Raw genomic sequence first — 18,728 nt, forward strand, 5'->3', positions numbered from 1 at the left:
GAGTAATTAAGTTACTATGACACCAGAAGGAGAGATGAGAAGAGAGGGAGGGGTAGATCAGTTACCACTAAGCCAAAGACGGTCTACACAGACTTTCCAGGTCTCCCAACTGTCATTTAGTTGGTAGTAAGAATGCTTCAATTCAGACAAGTGGCAATTAGGGTTGACAGTGCAGAACAATGATTCTGCTTGTCGCTCTCTTCTCCCTTCCATCTCTCACACTAAATAGTGGAATTATTCACAGAGTTGGGGTTGGTGACAAATCTAATCTGCATCAAAGACATCGATACCTATTTGTCAAGATCACACACGGAAACCCACAGTACAAATATTAGCCTACATACTGTTACAGGGCAAATGTTTTCCTTATTCCTTCCAGGTGCACTGAAGTTCAGGTCTAGACCCAACACTGTTTGGAGAACTATTGTGTGAAAAATAAACATTGTAGACCAGAAACCCTTCAGTGGATTGGACTAATAACATGGTGTCCATAAAGTGGTATATCAAACAACAAACTCAGACAGAGGACCAAACCCAAGCCAGTTTGGCAGGTTCATCAGGTCTGTCTGTACCACAAGAGGGGCGAGTCAGCAACCCACACACACACACACACACACACACACACACACACACACACACACACACATCCATAGCCTAAGTTTTATACATTTAAAAGCCCTCATCCATCCAGCATTAATATACATATATACATTTCAAGAACATTACATCAGCAACAGAGCTATAGAATTTAAGATAAAGGATATGTCAACGTGTGGTGACAACAGCATAGCCCACTGAAAGGGTCGTGGAATAATAGAATTCGTGGCCAAAGTTGCCCTGTGGTGGAGCACATGGCTTATTGCCTACAGAGGCCGGCGATGTGCGTGAGAACAGGTTAGGTTTTGGATGTCAGCCGGTGTTCGCTGCTATAATTAGAAGCCAAGCCTCCAGAAGTGTACCCGTCGACCCTGCTTGTTCACCTGGCCACATCCACACAGGTAGCAACACAGAGCAACTAACCTGAGATCACATAAATATTCTCTGCTAATGTCATTGAAATAGTATGTGTTCGTGTGTCAAAATAAGCCTCTAGGAAAAGAGAGCACGAAAATCATAGGGAGAAATTGTCGACACGTCACACAGGAGTTACCGAATACCCATGACGTAGTCCTCCCGTAACCCCGGTAAGGACCGGGGGGGGGGGGGGGTCAGGAGCAGTTGTTCTAGAAAATGGGAAAGACAAGCGTAAAGTCCTAACTTTAAGAATTCCATAATAACCCCACAAAACAGAGAGCGAGTGAGGGAGCGGGTTTACCTGTGCGCCGGTGTCACCTATGTTATCTCGTCGCGTCCCACCTGACCGGCTTCTGTACTTCCTGGATTCACTCCCACCAGCCTCTCTCCCCCCCTCGTCGCTCCCCGGGGGTCACCGCTCTCTCGGCACTGTCCAAAATCTCACACCAGTCCCTCTGACGAACCACGTATTGCCCGGGAGTTCTCTGTAATATCAGCTTCTTCTTGTCTCTCTGCCGGCGTTTATATCCCCCTGCATCGGCTCTCTCTTTGCAGACCGCCGGCTCGCTGGGCTGTTCTCCCCCCTATCTGACTCCGCTGGCCCATTCCAACTCCAGGCAGCTCCTCCTTGAACCAGGAAGCGGCTTGCCCTACTTTACACCCCGCCGCGGATTGGCTCTGGCGGGGCTGGAGAGGGACCGCTGGGGTGGGCAGGGCACAGGGGTCGGCCACGGTGCGATAGGCCAGCGGCAGTGTCTGTCGTAGCGAGGTGGGAGGGAAGGAGGGCCGAGGTGGGCATGTTGTTATAGAGACTCGCGGGGCAGGTTGAAGGTCTGTGAGGGATCACAGCGGGGCTAAGAGCTGGGCACAGAGATGGAGATAATCGTTTGAGGGCATATGCGTGTGCCAGCTGCAGCGGACATTTCCACTTGAAATGGATCGCCTTATTTAAACGCGCTATTTATGGTGCTCGTGCTGTTTAATAACTGCCTCTGTCTGGCCGTTACTGTACATCTCTCTCTCTCTCTTTCCCACCTCCCTGCATCTCTCTCTCTATGCGCACTTTAAGCATTTCATTTGCAAATGAAGCCATGGCGACCAAGACAAGAGGTGACCATAGAGACAGAGAAACCAGCAGGTGCACATACAGTAGATATGTAGGCTACTACTCAGCCTCAGGTCACATCCCCTGCCATATATTTACCGACAGCTATGACAAAGCAGCAGTCTCATGGTGGCTTGCTGAGTGTTAAAATAACTCCAATCTCCTTATAATAACTCTTAGAGACTTCGCCCCAAATTCTGAGAAGACTAAAGCAGTACAGGTTACAGTAGCTGGGGGACACCCACTCTACTGAAACCGCTGGGGGACTTTCATGTAAGAATAATATCTCACTGTGTGTGTGTGTGTGTGTACGTTTGTGATCTTGTGATATACTGAAGGCAATTCAAAATCCAATTTTTGGTAAAGAGGACATTTTCTACTGTAAGTGATTCACTGTTTCCAGTGCAGAAGGAGACTGAAGAGTGTATGACAACACAGGGCTGATGCAAGAATCTTGAGACACACAAGAGCGAGAATGAGGTTAGAGTCACAGCACAGCGCACACACCCCTCCCCTCGTAGCAAACTACACACACATCAGCTTCCTGTTTGAAGTGGTAACTACACAGCAGAAGGAATCACCTTATCCTTTCTAAGTTTTGCATCTTGCTCTTTGCTCCTGCATACACCCCCCTTCTCTCAAACACCTCCCCTGTGTGTGTGTGAGAGAGAGATGGCAGATTGTGAAGTGATGGGAAGTCTAAACATAACATCTTGTGGTTTACCCACCCAGCCCACCCAGCCCACCTTCCCCTTGCCGCCCCCTAACCTTAAATCTGTGCTCAGTCTGCGGTCTGGCTACCTATCTGGCTGCTGTTGTGTGTGGTGTGTGTGACGTGTGTGTTACTGCAATTCACACTACCAAATGGGCCAAAATGTCATTTCAACGTGGAAAACTAATTGGATTAGAATTGAAAAAAAAATCATCAACGTAAAGGCATTTTCTATTTTTCCATCCAATTTATAACCTACAGTGCCTTGCGAAAGTATTCGGCCCCCTTGAACTTTGCGACCTTCTGCCACATTTCAGGCATCAAAAATAAAGATATAAAACTGTATTTTTTTGTGAAGAATCAACAACAAGTGGGACACAATCATGAAGTGGAACGACATTTATTGGATATTTCAAACTTTTTTAACAAATCAAAAACTGAAAAATTGGGCGTGCAAAATTATTCAGCCCCCTTAAGTTAATACTTTGTAGCGCCACCTTTTGCTGCGATTACAGCTGTAAGTCGCTTGGGGTATGTCTCTATCAGTTTTGCACATCGAGAGACTGACATTTTTTCCCATTCCTCCTTGCAAAACAGCTCGAGCTCAGTGAGGTTGGATGGAGAGCAGTTTTCAGTTCTTTCCACAGATTATCGATTGGATTCATGTTTATTTTTGAACCATTCCATTGTAGATTTTGCTTTATGTTTTGGATCATTGTCATGTTGGAAGACAAATCTCCGTCCCAGTCTCGGGTCTTTTGCAGACTCCATCAGGTTTTCTTCCAGAATGGTCCTGTATTTGGCTCCATCCATCTTCCCATCAATTTTAACCATCTTCCCTGTCCCTGCTGAAGAAAAGCAGGCCCAAACCATGATGCTGCCACCACCATGTTTGACAGTGGTGATGGTGTGTTCAAGGTGATGAGCTGTGTTGCTTTTACGCCAAACATAACGTTTTGCATTGTTGCCAAAAAATTCAATTTTGGTTTCATCTGACCAGAGCACCTTCTTCCACATGTTTGGTGTGTCTCCCAGGTGGCTTGTGGCAAACTTTAAATGACACTTTTTATGGATATCTTTAAGAAATGGCTTTCTTCTTGCCACTCTTCCATAAAGGCCAGATGTGTGTAATATACGACTGATTGTTGTCCTATGGACAGAGTCTCTCACCTCAGCTGTAGATCTCTGCAGTTCATCCAGAGTGATCATGGGCCTCTTGGCTGCATCTCTGATCAGTCTTCTCCTTGTATGAGCTGAAAGTTTAGAGGGACGGCCAGGTCTTGGTAGATTTGCAGTGGTCTGATACTCCTTCCATTTCAATATTATCGCTTGCACAGTGCTCCTTGGGATGTTTAAAGCTTGGGAAATCTTTTTGTATCCAAATCCGGCTTTAAACTTCTTCACAACAGTATCTCGGACCTGCCTGGTGTGTTCCTTGTTCTTCATGATGCTCTCTGCGCTTTTAACGGACCTCTGAGACTATCACAGTGCAGGTGCATTTATACGGAGACTTGATTACACACAGGTGGATTGTATTTATCATCATTAGTCATTTAGGTCAACATTGGATCATTCAGAGATCCTCACTGAACTTCTGGCGAGAGTTTGCTGCACTGAAAGTAAAGGGGCTGAATAATTTTGCACGCCCAATTTTTCAGTTTTTGATTTGTTAAAAAAGTTTGAAATATCCAATAAATGTCGTTCCACTTCATGATTGTGTCCCACCTGTTGTTGATTCTTCACAAAAAAATACAGTTTTCTATCTTTATGTTTGAAGCCTGAAATGTGGCAAAAGGTCGCAAAGTTCAAGGGGGCCAAATACTTTCGCAAGGCACTGTAAATCCAATGACATGGTGAAATGTTTTTGTTGATTTCACATTGAATTCACGTTGGTTGACAACTCAAACAAATGTAAATCAATACTAGACTGACTTCTGTGCACAGTGGGTAACCTTGTTGTTCATCTACAAAGTTAAAATATTGTTTTATTGTCCCCCAAAATCTCCCTGAATTCAATTTCATTAAGCAAAGAATCAAATGAAGGATTTCCTTGCAGAAGTTCAAATGCACTGACAGTAGTGGAACTAATGCACACCCTCACACAGTTGGTCCAGTAGTCAAGAGGAGCGTGTGACCCACCTGGGTGTGCTGAATCCAAGCCTACCCTTATAGACTTAATAACCTGTTACATGATGGAGGATCAGAGTTTCCACTGTCACCTCACTCTCTGCAGGGAGACACACACACACTGCAAATACACACACAATCCTTAACACACTGAAATATATACTGAATAAATCATTGCAATCCATTTCTCTTTCTGTCCATGTCCTGCAAGCCTTAGGTGGTCCTCTAAGACATTCCGGTGTGATTCCAGTGCTGAGGCCCCAGAATAGGACTTCCCCGCAGGTCCTCTAGTTCAGAGCCAGAGTGACAGGCAGCAATTACAGTCCTATTTATTCTCTACTAATCCTGTGGTCTGACACTGCTGTTAACCTCTTACATGCTGCTACACACTCCACATCTTTCCACATATACTACAACCTTTCTCCACATCTCTCAAAATATACATCTCTCCAAATCTACAACATCTCTCCACATATACCTTATCTCTTCACATATACACCATCTCTCCACATCTCTCAAAATAGACATCTCTCCAGATCTACATCTCTCCACATATACAACATCTCTTCACATCTCTCCACATATACAACATCTCTCCACATATACAACATCTCTTCACATCTCTCCACATATACAACATCTCTCCACATATACAACATCTCTTCACATCTCTCCACATATACAACATCTCTTCACATCTCTCCACATATACAACATCTCTCCACATATACAACATCTCTTCACATCTCTCCACATATACAACATCTCTCCACATATACAACATCTCTTCACACCTCTCCAAATATACATGTCTACACATCTCTCCAAATATGCAATATCTCTTTACATTTCTCCAAATATATATCTCCACAGCTCTCTTATCTCATCTCAATTTAAGGGGCTGACAGACCTCACCATGGTGAAGGTAATACAAGGTGTAACATTAACTATGTGGCTATCCTAAACTGCTACCTTTTCCTGGAATGCAGACAGGAGTCTGGTTTAGGTGCTGAACCCCATCTAGTGGTCAATGTGTAGATGACAGCTTGGTACTTACAAGCGTTCACTGCTTAATGTGTCTGAAGGGTAGACCTACATCTCTCACAAGAGTAGCTATACAGTCTATTGTTATAGGTTTAAAGTATATAGATCTTTAATCTCTAGATTTAAATCCAAAGGTATGAACAAAGTTGTTTTGTATTCTGTATATAGTATTTGCTGTATATAGTATTTGCTAAGAAAATGTCTGAGAACAGCCTCAGAGTCCCTTTAGAACAGAGTAGAATGTACACAGTAAGTCCCTATACATCCCTCTAACAATCATGCATCCCTCCAAAGATCATGATTGTTCCCTTCAGTACAATATTTAATTCCAGGCCTTAATGTAAATCCAACATTCTAATGCCTCGCAATCCTCCAAAGGTGAAAAATAAATAAATCACCGCCAAACACAACATAGTGTGGAAATGAGACTCTTGAACCCCCTTGAACACAGATTAGATGGAGTGAGGGAGAGAGATAGTCAGGAGGGTCAGGCAGTGTATTACACACACACACACACACACACACACACACACACACACACACACACACACACACACACACACACTTTCTCTCTCGCCTTCTTCTCAATGCACCAAAGACACACTGACTTTCTAAATGTGCTTTATTCTAGCTATCATCAAAAACATTCTTCCCGTCACCATCATCATGGTCATCCTCAACATAATCAATAACATCATCATCAATAACATCATCATCAACAACTATCATTTCATTGATTTTGCTCAAAAGCTAAAGCTGTGATCACAAATAAAACATTTGGTCCTTAAATATAATCTAGGCAACATGGTATCAAGGGTTAAAAGAGGAATGCTCTGTTGCTACCCACAGAAAACATCAAACAGCACTGGACATGACACCAGGACAAGGGAGGGAAGAAAGGAGGGGGAGGGATGGATGGATGGATGGATGGATGGAGGGAGGGAATGATAGAGAGAGCTACAGTAGAGAGAGGGAAAAGTCAGAGATGGAGAGAGGTAGAGAGCATCTGTGAATGTCTCTGGAACAGTAGTTAACTACAAAAGCTCTGTGAAAGATGAAAGGAGGATCAGACAGACAGAGATGAAAGACAGGATGAAAGCAGACAGGAGCCAGAGGAGGTGAGGAACGAGGGAAGAGGAGGGAATAGAGAGAGACACATGCATTTACAGGAAGCTAGGCGGAACAAATAAATCCACATCCACAGTTTACGAGGGAGCAGTATTAAGTGTTGCACCAAAAAACACAATTCAGTTACAGAAGTTGTGTGAACAACGAAGCTAAACACCACACAACTTGGACAACAAAACTACAAGTGGATCAATCGCTCCTATAGTTACTGATCAATATGATGACTAACTTTACAGTGATTAGTGATCTCATACTATGATTAATCATATAATGACAAAATATTACACTTTGGTGAAGAGCGAGAGGCAAAAGGGAGGGGAAGCTGGAAATCAGGAAGTGCCTATCTTATTGGTCGCCTTAGAATTGACCAACTAACCCTCCTCCAATCAGCAGCAAGATGCAACGAGCCCCATTTCTATCTTTGTCATCATCGTCCTCGTCTTTTCTGACAGCTGTATCCCACTGTGTGCTGCCATTATCTTCCACTTCATCTCTCTTGCTTGCTCCAACAATCACTTACACAGATATGTATCTATATGTTTGGACTTCAAATATAAACTGTGATTCTACTCTAGCCTGCCCTAGTCACCAGAGCCATAGATATACAGAGTGTGCCGAACTCGGTTTGAATCTAGAATTTTGGCATGCCATGTTGGCAACAACTGTTAAAACCTAGTCGCAAGTCATGGACTGTTTGGAGGATAGTTTGTTGAACTCAAATCTGCAGTACCCTATTCCTTACAGTGTGCTACTTTAATTGGGGCATGGGGTGTTTGGTGACACAACCTACACATTATATCTGTCCTGAAAAGTCCATCCTCCAATCAGATCATTTCCTCCAGGACCATCACATGTTGGCAGGCAGTTTTTCTCTCAGTCCCTATTAGTCTTTCCCTGTCTGAGGCAGCTACGGGTCCTTCTTGCCCCCCTTGGGGGAGGCGGAGGGGGCAGAGGTGGCTGGGGGGCAAGAGGTTTGAGGGAGGGAGGTGGCAGGTCCTGGGACCAACTGAGTGGGTGGGAGGGTGGTAGTGGAGGTTTGGACAGGTGTTACGGCTGCGGTCAGCTTTGGAGCTGGGGTGGGAGTGGAGGCTGGGGTGGGAGTGGAGGCTGGGGTGGGGGCTGGGATGGGAGTGGAGGCTGGGGTGGGAGTGGAGGCTGGGGTGGGAGTGGAGGCTGGGGTGGGGACTGGGGTGGGAGTGGAGGCTGGGGTGGGAGTGGAGGCTGGGGTGGGGGCTGGGGTGGGAGTGGAGGCTGGGGTGGGAGTGGAGGCTGGGGTGGGGACTGGGGTGGGAGTGGAGGCTGGGGTGGGAGTGGAGGCTGGGGTGGGGGCTGGGATGGGGGTTGCAGTTAGGGTTTGGCTCTGAATGGGAACAGGAGTAGAAATAGGGGTAGAGGGACGATTGGAGTGTTGAGAGAGGGTAGGGGTAGGGGTACGAGTCTGGATAGGGGTAAAGGCTTTAGAGGGGGTAGGGGTGGGCCCAGATAGAGGGTAAGGAGAGGGGGGTGTAGGGGAGGGCTTGATTAGGGGGCTCTGAAGAAGAGTGGGAGAGGAAGGTAGGGAAGAGGAGGGGGGAGAGGGGGACGCGAGAGAGGACTTGCGCCCATGGGTTTGTGGAAGTGAGAGAGGGGCACTGACAGAGGAGGGAGGGGGAGTGGAGGAGGGAGAGGGGGAAGAAGAGCACAGGGGAGGTGTAGGGATGGGTTTGGGGCGAGGGGTTGAGGTGAGTGGAGTAGTTCCGGAAGAGGGAGGGATGGAGCAGGGGGGAGGAGAGGAGGAGCAAGATGGGGGTGTAGGGGTGGGTTTGGGGCGAGGGGTCAGTGGCAGGGCTGGGATGAGGGAGAAAGGAGTGGGAGCAGAGGAGGGGGTGTAGGAGGCCAGGGGAGAAGCTGATGTGGGTGTGGCTGCAGGTACAGCGACAGTATGTGTGTGTGTGGCTGTGTGTGTGTGTGCAGGGCAGTGTGTAGAGACATGATCAGGGATGGGCTGTACAGAGCCCAGGTTATGTGCTTGTATCTGTGCATTGAATGGGGGCATCTGTAACCGTTGTGCTGAGACTTGTACTGGTAGGGGAGTAGTCAACACCCCCACACTGCCACCCCTGGCTAGCTGCATCCCAGCCAGGAACGAGGCTGGCAGCAGGTTACCTCCAGAGGCCTTCCGCTGGAGAGAGGGGTGAGGCTGCATGCTTGCCCAGGATCGATGAGGCAGGGTGGGCTGCGAGGCGGAGAGGAGCCTGGCCTCCTGGGTGAGCCTCCCAAGTGCAGGCAGGCCCTGGTTGCTGCTGCCTCCGTGACGCAATAGCGCCTCCTTGGCCCCATGCTGGCCAGCCATGGAACTGCAAGTGTCTGACATGACACTGGTGGCTGCAGTTGGATTCACGTGGTAGAACAGATGGGTTGTGGTGGCCCCTCCTACCTTGGGGATTCCTGGGGTTCCACACATTACTGAAGAGTTTTCCGGGTGGAGGTGGAGACTGTAGTGCAGGGTCTTTCCTAATTGGAGCGACGTGGAAACAGAGGAGGCCGGTGTGGGTGGGGTTTGAGCAACAGGGGGTGATATCACACCTCCCGGGGGGACCATGGGGAAGGGCGAGGGGGAGGGGAAGGCAGGAAACCCTCTAGGGGACAGCCCCGCCATCCCTCCTACTCCCATCATCCCAATGAGGGAACTCACAGAGGGGCGCAGGGGCTGCAGGACAGGGGGCCGCGGGGGGGAGAGGGGGAAGGAGACGGAGGGCGATGGAGAGATGGAGGGGAGGAATATAGCGCCTCCTAGCGCATGTTGCTGCTGTAGCTGATGTTGAAGCTGCTGTTGCTGCTGCTGCTGGTGCATGAGGGCGATGGACACGTTAGTCGTAGCGGCCACCGTCTGGAGCGGAGCGTGGATCAGTGGAGCCCAGATCAGTGGGTGGGGCCTAGGGGAGACCGTACCACTTCCTCCCGTGGCCCCTCCCCTTCCTGCAGCGGCAGCAGCGATGGCCTCCTGCATGGCTGGCATGCTGTCGTGTTTAACGGTCTGCTGAACCAGCATGCTGTCACAGGAGCCCAGCCCTCCCATGCCTAGCCCCGCCCCCCCTCCTCCTCGACCCCCACGCCCCAAACCGCTGCCCCCGCCATGGAACCCGCCTGGGACGGCTTCCTCATCAGGATAGAGTTCTTCCTACCTGCAGAGGAGAACAAAGAAGAGAGAAGAGAATAGAATGAAACGATCAAAACAGAAACAAACTGATGGAGGGGATGGATACTGTTCCTGTCTGACACAAATGGAGGAAAACAAGAGCAAGAAGAAAGTGGTAGAAACTAAAGTGAGGGTCAAACAACACAGTTGTAACGAGGCTGACAGGGCTGAGTGGCTGATTAAAGATCACAAACAGAACCAGGTATCTGCTCTAGCGCTCTGTTCTAACAGCTCTCTGTTTTTCTAGCAGTTTCTCAATTCAATTCAATTCAAAGGGCTTTATTGGCATGGGGAACATATTTTAATAGGAGATAATAAACAAAAGTGAAAAAAAACAATACAAATTTAAGGTAAACAGTAAATTCACTAAAGTTCCAAAATAATAAAGACGTTTCAAATGTCACATTATGTGCAAATACAAAAGGGAAAATAGTTTCTCTTTCCCTTAACCTGCCTTGAAGGGCTTCTGCAACTGTAAGGTCATTTACAAATAAAATCTGAATTGATTCAAAAAATGCTATTCGCTGGCAAGATCTTTGCAGAAAGCACTATAGAAATTAAACTGAATTGAAAACTGAGTCAATGCAAGTAATGGACCGATTGGCAGGTGCTTGAGCCAATCGGGAGAGGCTTAGTACCGATGCGGTCCAACCGGTCGACGGCCACCGTCTCGAAGGCCCGCCTCATCATAGGGTGTTCCTCCAGGACCTCGTTGAAGCTGTCCACACTGAGGGAGTAGAGACGACAGTATGTATCTGCTCTGACGCTCGCCGTCCTCCGGCCCCGAGTCAACAAACAGATCTCTGAGAGAGCGGGGGGAGAAGGGAAGAGGGGTGAGAGAGTAAATAAAATAAGATTTTGTTGAAGAAATTGAAGAACTGATTAATCTAACTCACAGTCACACCTCTCCCCTTCCACTTCTCCTTTTCCTCAGACTGTCCTTACCCTCACCCCTCCCTCCCCCTTCTCCCTCCTCTCCTCACCCCCAAAGTAGGACCCGTCACTGAGTTTGGTCTCCTTGTTTCCGCGGGTGAGTATGCCAACTCGTCCGTGTTGAATGAAGTACATCTTGCGTCCCACCGTGCCCTCACGGATGATGAAGTCATTGGGCTGGAACACCTCGAAGCGAAGCTTGGTCAGCACTGCCGTCACAAAGTTAGGGTCCGCGTTAGCAAACAGCGGCATGTGAGCCACCAGGCTACGGCAGTTAAAGCTAACTATCGCCTGGGAGGGGGAAAGAGAGGGGGAGGGAGGGGGAAAGAGAGGGGGAGGGAGGGGGGGAGAGAGGGGGGAGAGAGGGGGAGGGAGGGGGGGAAAGAGAGGGGGAGGGAGGGGGAAAGAGAGGGGGAAAGAGGGGGAGGGAGGGGGGGAAAGAGAGGGGAAGGGAGGGGGAGGGGGTGGGGGAAAGAGAGGGGGAAAGAGGGGGGGAAAGAGAGGGGGAGGGAGGTGGGAAAAGAGAGGGGGGAAAGAGGGGGGGGAAGAGAGGGGGAGGGAGGGAGGGGGGTGAAAGAGAGGGGGAAAGAGAGGGGGGAAGAGAGGGGGAGGGAGGGGGGAAGAGAGGGGGAGGGAGGGGGTGAAAGAGAGTGGGGGAAGAGAGGGGGAGGGAGGGGGGAAAGAGAGGGGGGAGAGAGAGGGGGAAGAGAGGGGGAGGGAGGGGGTGAAAGAGAGGGGGAGAGAGGGGGGGGAAGAGAGGGGGAGGGAGGGGGGAAAGAGAGGGGGGGAGGGAGGGGGGGAAAGAGAGGGGGGGGAAGAGAGGGGGAGGGAGGGGGTGAAAGAGAGGGGGAAGAGAGGGGGGAGGGAGGGGGTGAAAGAGAGGGGGGGAGAGGGGGGGGAAGAAGAGGGGGGAGGGAGGGGGAAAGAGAGGGGGAGGGAGGGGGAAAGAGAGGGGGAAGAGAGGGGGAGGGAGGGGGTGAAAGAGAGGGGGAGAGAGGGGGGGAAGAGAGGGGGGAGGGAGGGGGAAGAGAGAGGGGGAGGGAGGGGGGGGAAAGAGAGGGGGAAGAGAGGGGGGAGGGAGGGGGGAAAGAGAGGGGGGAGGGAGGGGGGGGAAGAGAGGGGGGGGAAAGGGGGGAGGGAGGGGGAAAGAGAGGGGAAGGGAGGGGGTGGGGGAAAGAGAGGGGGGAAAGAGAGGGGGAAAGAGAGGGGGGAGGTGGGGGAAAAGAGAGGGGGAAAGAGAGGGGGAAAGAGAGGGGGAGGGAGGTGGGAAAAGAGAGGGGGGGAAAGAGAGGGGGAAGAGAGGGGGAGGGAGGGAGGGGGTGAAAGAGAGGGGGAAAGAGAGGGGGAGGGAGGGGGGAGGAGTTGGGAAGTTAGTTAGAATGCACAAGAACTGAATTGTATCAGTACGTTTTAATTTTTGTTCATGTAAAATGTGTTTTAGGTAGTTTGAATCGACTGGTTTGAGAAGGTGTTTTTTTAGTTACGCTATAGCTAGCTTTCGTAACTTGTAACAGTGTGTGTGCGTGTGTGTGTGCCTGCGTGTGTGCCTGTATCCATGGCTCGTGCGTGTGTGCGTGCCTCGTGCGTGTGCGTGCCTCGGGTGTGTGTGTGTGTGTGTGCGTGTGTTACCTCCTTTAGTGGTTCGCTGAGTTCACCCAGTATGTTCTCCTCGTCAAACATCTTGCCCTGGAAGCGATGCTCGTAGTACTCATGAATCCTCTGACGGACATCTGCAGGGAGCTTATGGAATGACATGTACTGCTCCACCTGCTTATACTGGAACACAACGTCAATACAACGGAAATACAACGATATAACGTTAATACAGCATCAATACAACGTCAATACATCGTCAATACAATGTTAATACAACGTCAATACAATATTAATACCACGTCAATACAATATTAATACCACGTCAATACAACATTAATACAACGTCAATACAATATTAATACCACGTCAATACAACATTAATACAACGTCAATACAATATTAATACCACGTCAATACAACATTAATACAACGTCAATACAATATTAATACCACGTCAATACAATATTAATACCACGTCAATACAACATTAATACAACGTCAATACAATATTAATACCACGTCAATACAACATTAATACCACGTCAATACAACATTAATACAACGCCAATACAACATTAATACAACGCCAATACAACATTAATACAACGCCAATACAACATTAATACAAAGTCAATACAACGCCAATACAACATTAATACAACGCCAATACAACATTAATACAAAGTCAATATAATATTAATACAATGTTAATACAACATTAATACAAAGTTAATACCACGTTAATACATTACACATTAATACACGTTAATATATTGTTAATATACCGTTAATACATTGTTAATACAACATTAATACAATGTTAATACAGCATTAATAAAAGCACACATACATACACTATACTGCTGCTGCTTTACTACAGTATAATACACACTATACTGCTTTACTACAGTATAATACACACTATACTGCTTTACTACAGTATAATACACACTATACTGCTTCACTACAGTATAATACACACTATACTGCTTCTCTACAGTATAATACATACTATAGTGCTTTACTACAGTATAATACACACTATACTGCTTCACTACAGTATAATACACACTATACTGCTTCACTGCAGTATAATACACACTATACTGCTTTACTACAGTAATATACACACTATACTGCTTTACTACAGTATAATACATACTATAGTGCTTTACTACAGTATAATACACACTATACTGCTTTACTACAGTATAATACATACTATAGTGCTTTACTACAGTAATATACACACTATACTGCTTTACTACAGTATAATACATACTATAGTGCTTTACTACAGTATAATACACACTATACTGCTTCACTACAGTATAATACACACTATACTGCTTCACTGCAGTATAATACACACTGTACTGCATTACTACAGTAATATACATATTATAGTGCTTTACTACAGTATAATACATACTATAGTGCTTTACTACAGTATAATACACACTATACTGCTTCACTACAGTATAATACACACTATACTGCTTCTCTACAGTATAATACACACTATACTGCTTTACTACAGTATAATACACACTATACTGCTTCACTACAGTATAATACACACTATACTGCTTCACTGCAGTATAATACACACTATACTGCTTTACTACAGTAATATACACACTATACTGCTTTACTACAGTATAATACATACTATAGTGCTTTACTACAGTATAATACACACTATACTGCTTTACTACAGTATAATACATACTATAGTGCTTTACTACAGTAATATACACACTATACTGCTTTACTACAGTATAATACATACTATAGTGCTTTACTACAGTATAATACACACTATACTGCTTCACTACAGTATAATACACACTATACTGCTTCACTGCAGTATAATACACACTGTACTGCATTACTACAGTAATATACATATTATAGTGCTTTACTACAGTATAATACATACTATAGTGCTTTACTACAGTATAATACACACTATACTGCTTCACTACAGTATAATACACACTATACTGCTTCTCTACAGTATAATACACACTTGACTGGATGAGCAGGAAGAGTGTTTATGAATGGAGTATGGTTCCTTTACCGTCTCCTGCCTTTGAGGAGTCATCAAATAATTTGAACATATTACTCCAGTGCTCGCCTCCCTACACTGGCTTCCTGTCAAAGCAAGGGCTGATTTCAAGGTTTTACTGCTAACCTACAAAGCATTACATGGGCTTGCTCCTACCTATCTCTCTGATTTGGTCCTGCCGTACATACCTACACGTGCGCTACGGTCACAAGACGCAGGCCTCCTAATTGTCCCTAGAATTTCTAAGCAAACAGCTGGAGGCAGGGCTTTCTCCTATAGAGCTCCATTTTTATGGAACGGTCTGCCTACCCATGTCAGAGACGCAAACTCGGTCTCAACCTTTAAGTCTTTACTGAAGACTCATCTCTTCAGTGGGTCATATGATTGAGTGTAGTCTGGCCCAGGAGTGGGAAGGTGAACGGAAAGGCTCTGGAGCAACGAACCACCCTTGCTGTCTCTGCCTGGCCGGTTCCCCTCTTTCCACTGGGATTCTCTGCCTCTAACCCTATTACAGGGGCTGAGTCACTGGCTTACTGGGGCTCTCTCATGCTGTCCCTGGAAGGGGTGCGTCACCTGAGTGGGTTGATTCACTGATGTGGTCATCCTGTCTGGGTTGACGCCCCCCCTTGGGTTGTGCCATGGCGGAAATCTTTGCGGGCTATACTCAGCTTTGTCTCAGGATGGTAAGTTGGTGGTTGAAGATATCCCTCTAGTGGTGTGGGGGCTGTGCTTTGGCAAAGTGGGTGGGGTTATATTCTTCCTGTTTGGCCCTGTCCGGGGGTGTCCTCGGATGGGGCCACAGTGTCTCCTGACCCCTCCTGTCTCAGCCTCCAGTATTTATGCTGCAGTAGTTTATGTGTCGGGGGCTGGGGTCAGTTTGTTATATCTGGAGTACTTCTCCTGTCCAATTTGGTGTCCTGTGTGAATCTAAGTGTGCGTTCTCTAATTCTCTCCTTTTCTCTCTCGGAGGACCTGAGCCCTAGGACCATGCCCCAGGACTACCTGACATGATGACTCCTTTCTGTCCTCAGTCCACCTGGCTGTGCTGCTGCTCCAGTTTCAACTGTTCTGCCTTATTATTATTCGACCATGCTGGTCATTTATGAACATTTGAACATCTTGGCCATGTTCTGTTATAATCTCCACCCGGCGCAGCCGGAAGAGGACTGGCCACCCCACATATGCTCTCTCTAATTCTCTTTCTTTCTCTCTCTCGGAGGACCTGAGCCCTAGGACCATGCCCCAGGACTACCTGACATGATGACTCATTGCTGTCCCCAGTCCACCTGACCGTGCTGCTGCTCCAGTTTCAACTGTTCTGCCTTATTATTATTCGACCATGCTGGTCATTTATGAACATTTGAACATCTTGGCCATGTTCTGTTATAATCTCTACCCGGCACTGCCAGAAGAGGACTGGCCACCCCACATAGCCTGGTTCCTCTCTAGGTTTCTTCCTAGGTTTTGGCCTTTCTAGGGAGTTTTTCCTAACCACCGTGCGTCTACACCTGCATTGCTTGCTGTTTGGGGTTTTAGGCTGGGTTTCTGTACAGCACTTTGAGATATCAGCTGATGTACGAAGGGCTATATAAATACATTTGATTTGATTTGATCAAATTAATTTGATGAATGGTTGGATAGAGAGAATAAGGGACAGAGGAATGGAGAGAGAGTTGGAGGGAGGGAGGGATAGAGAGGGTCCTAATCTCTTACTTTCTCCTGGTACTGTCGTCTTGAGGAGTCCAGGGACTGTATGAGAGCGGTGGCATGGCCGATGAACATGGCATAGCAGGTGGCACCAATGATCATACTGAGCATGGTGAGCCACACGTCTGTCATGCCCTCTGGAGCCTGGGCACCGTAGCCAATACACAACATGTGGCTCATCGCCTTGAAAAGGGCATAGGAGTACTGGATTCCCCACGTATCATTCTGGAGGTGGAGAGAGAGGTGGAGAGAGAGGTGGAGAGAGAGTTAAACAGGCCCTTCTACAGAGGAAGAGGTGGAGAGAGAGGTGGAGAGAGAGTTAATGTTACTGTAATTTAATTATTCCAATATGTTTTCATTAATTGAATTCCCTTAATCTATTTTATGAGAATTTGTAAGATTCTTGTTTGCATAAAATAGACGGATACCAGTCTTATCAATAATAGGTAACAGAATTTATTCTCGGAGCGCGCTGCCACGTTACCACGAGCAACAGTTTATATACAATAACATGACATCATTTCATTGCTTCTAGAATGAATCCCCTCCTCACGACCTAGAATTAAGTGAGTTTAAAAGTTCATTCCAACTCACTAACACACTCACAGGTCACACAACATAACTGAATTAACTTTTGACCCCTCACCATTATCGATCACCACTTAGCTGACAGTTCTAATTAACAGAAAACCTAGGAATGCACTCACTGCCTTATCTAAAACACCCCAGAGCTAAGTTTTGTCGGTTCAACCATAGGTTAACTACCTTATCTGCTTACTTAATCCACAACCCATTCCTTTCTGCCTAGTTGGAATGGTGTTCATTAACTTTAATTACTCCATGTCCGTGTCACACAATCCCTTCTTATGAACTCATATTGTTAATCAGATAAAATAAAACAGAGTATAAGTTTACTTAGTTACAGTTCCATTTAAAATGAGAATATTGTTCAGTCATTTATTCATAATATTCCTAACAGTTAAACAGGCCCTTCTACAGAGGGAGTCCAAGAGGAAGAGAGAGAGGTGGAGAGAGAGATGGAGAGAGAGGTGGAGAGAGAGGTGGAGAGAGAGATGAAGAGAGAGATGGAGAGAGAGATGGAGAGAGAGGTGGAGAGAGAGCTGGAGAGAGAGATGGAGAGGTGGAGAGAGAGTTAAACAGGCCCTTCTACAGAAGGAGTCCGAGAGGAAGAGCGAGAGATGGAGAGAGAGGTGGAGAGAGATGGAGAGAGAGGTGGAGAGAGAGGTGGAGAGAGAGGTGGAGAGAGAGATGGAGAGAGAGGTGGAGAGAGAGGTGGAGAGAGGTGGAGAGAGGTGGAGAGAGATGGAGAGGTGGAGAGAGAGATGGAGAGATGGAGAGAGTTAAACAGGCCCTTCTACAGAGGGAGTCCGAGAGGAAGAGGGAGAGGGAGAAGAAGGTGGAAGGGAGGGAGGGGTGAGTGGTACAACACTAGATAAGGTAATAGCTACAACCTAGGCTAAAACTGTGGCTGTACAGTGCTGGGTAGAGTTGCTCATTGCTTTTCTACTTCCTGCTGTGTAAAACAGACTAATAAGAGGCAAAAAGCTAGAGGAAAATAATAATAGAATAGCTCTAAAATATCTTATCAAGCCAGTGTGTGTTAGCCAATCATGCAATGAAGCATATTTATCTCAGGCTGAGTGTGTGTGTGACTGTGTTTGTGATTACTTGTGTGTGTGTGTGTGTGTGTGTGAGGCCAATTATATCCTGTTCTGTTAAATGGTCCGGTGGGTAGCACATGGCTTTCTCTGGGGGAAAACACTCAGCCTCAGCTGGCCTAGCAACAGTCCCCCCGGCAACCACTGAGGAAACACTGCCGAGACGGGAGTCAGCGAAATGTGTGCGTGTTTATATCTCCATCTACTCTAAGTTGGGAGATATTTTATTGTGTTGATAGTCCCTTTTATTCCAACCAGACATGCTGGTACATGAACCAATAAACTAACACAGAGAGCAAACAACGTCCGACACGAGGATACACACTCTCTGTCTACACACACTCTCTCTCCCTCTGTCTACACACGCTCTCTCCCTCTGTCTACACACACACTCTCTCTACACACACACCCTCCCTCCACACACTCTCTCTCTG

The 18,728-nt window shown here is 47.0% G+C and overlaps 1 protein-coding gene across 1 annotated transcript in view; it reads right to left on the reverse strand.

The window, feature by feature from the left end:
• Positions 1 to 1,146: 1,146 nt before the first annotated feature.
• LOC135523000 (potassium/sodium hyperpolarization-activated cyclic nucleotide-gated channel 1-like) overlaps positions 1,147 to 18,728 on the reverse strand; it is a 39,977-nt gene continuing 22,395 nt past the window's right edge. The window contains 8 exon segments of the mRNA XM_064949733.1: positions 1,147 to 1,223; positions 1,608 to 1,847; positions 8,055 to 10,247; positions 10,250 to 10,294; positions 10,947 to 11,111; positions 11,292 to 11,532; positions 12,871 to 13,017; positions 16,622 to 16,840. Coding sequence (XP_064805805.1) covers positions 1,147 to 1,223; positions 1,608 to 1,847; positions 8,055 to 10,247; positions 10,250 to 10,294; positions 10,947 to 11,111; positions 11,292 to 11,532; positions 12,871 to 13,017; positions 16,622 to 16,840 — 3,327 coding nt within the window.

The sequence above is a fragment of the Oncorhynchus masou genome, chromosome 30, assembly GCF_036934945.1.
Source record: "Oncorhynchus masou masou isolate Uvic2021 chromosome 30, UVic_Omas_1.1, whole genome shotgun sequence".
Taxonomy (NCBI): Eukaryota; Metazoa; Chordata; class Actinopteri; order Salmoniformes; family Salmonidae; genus Oncorhynchus; species Oncorhynchus masou.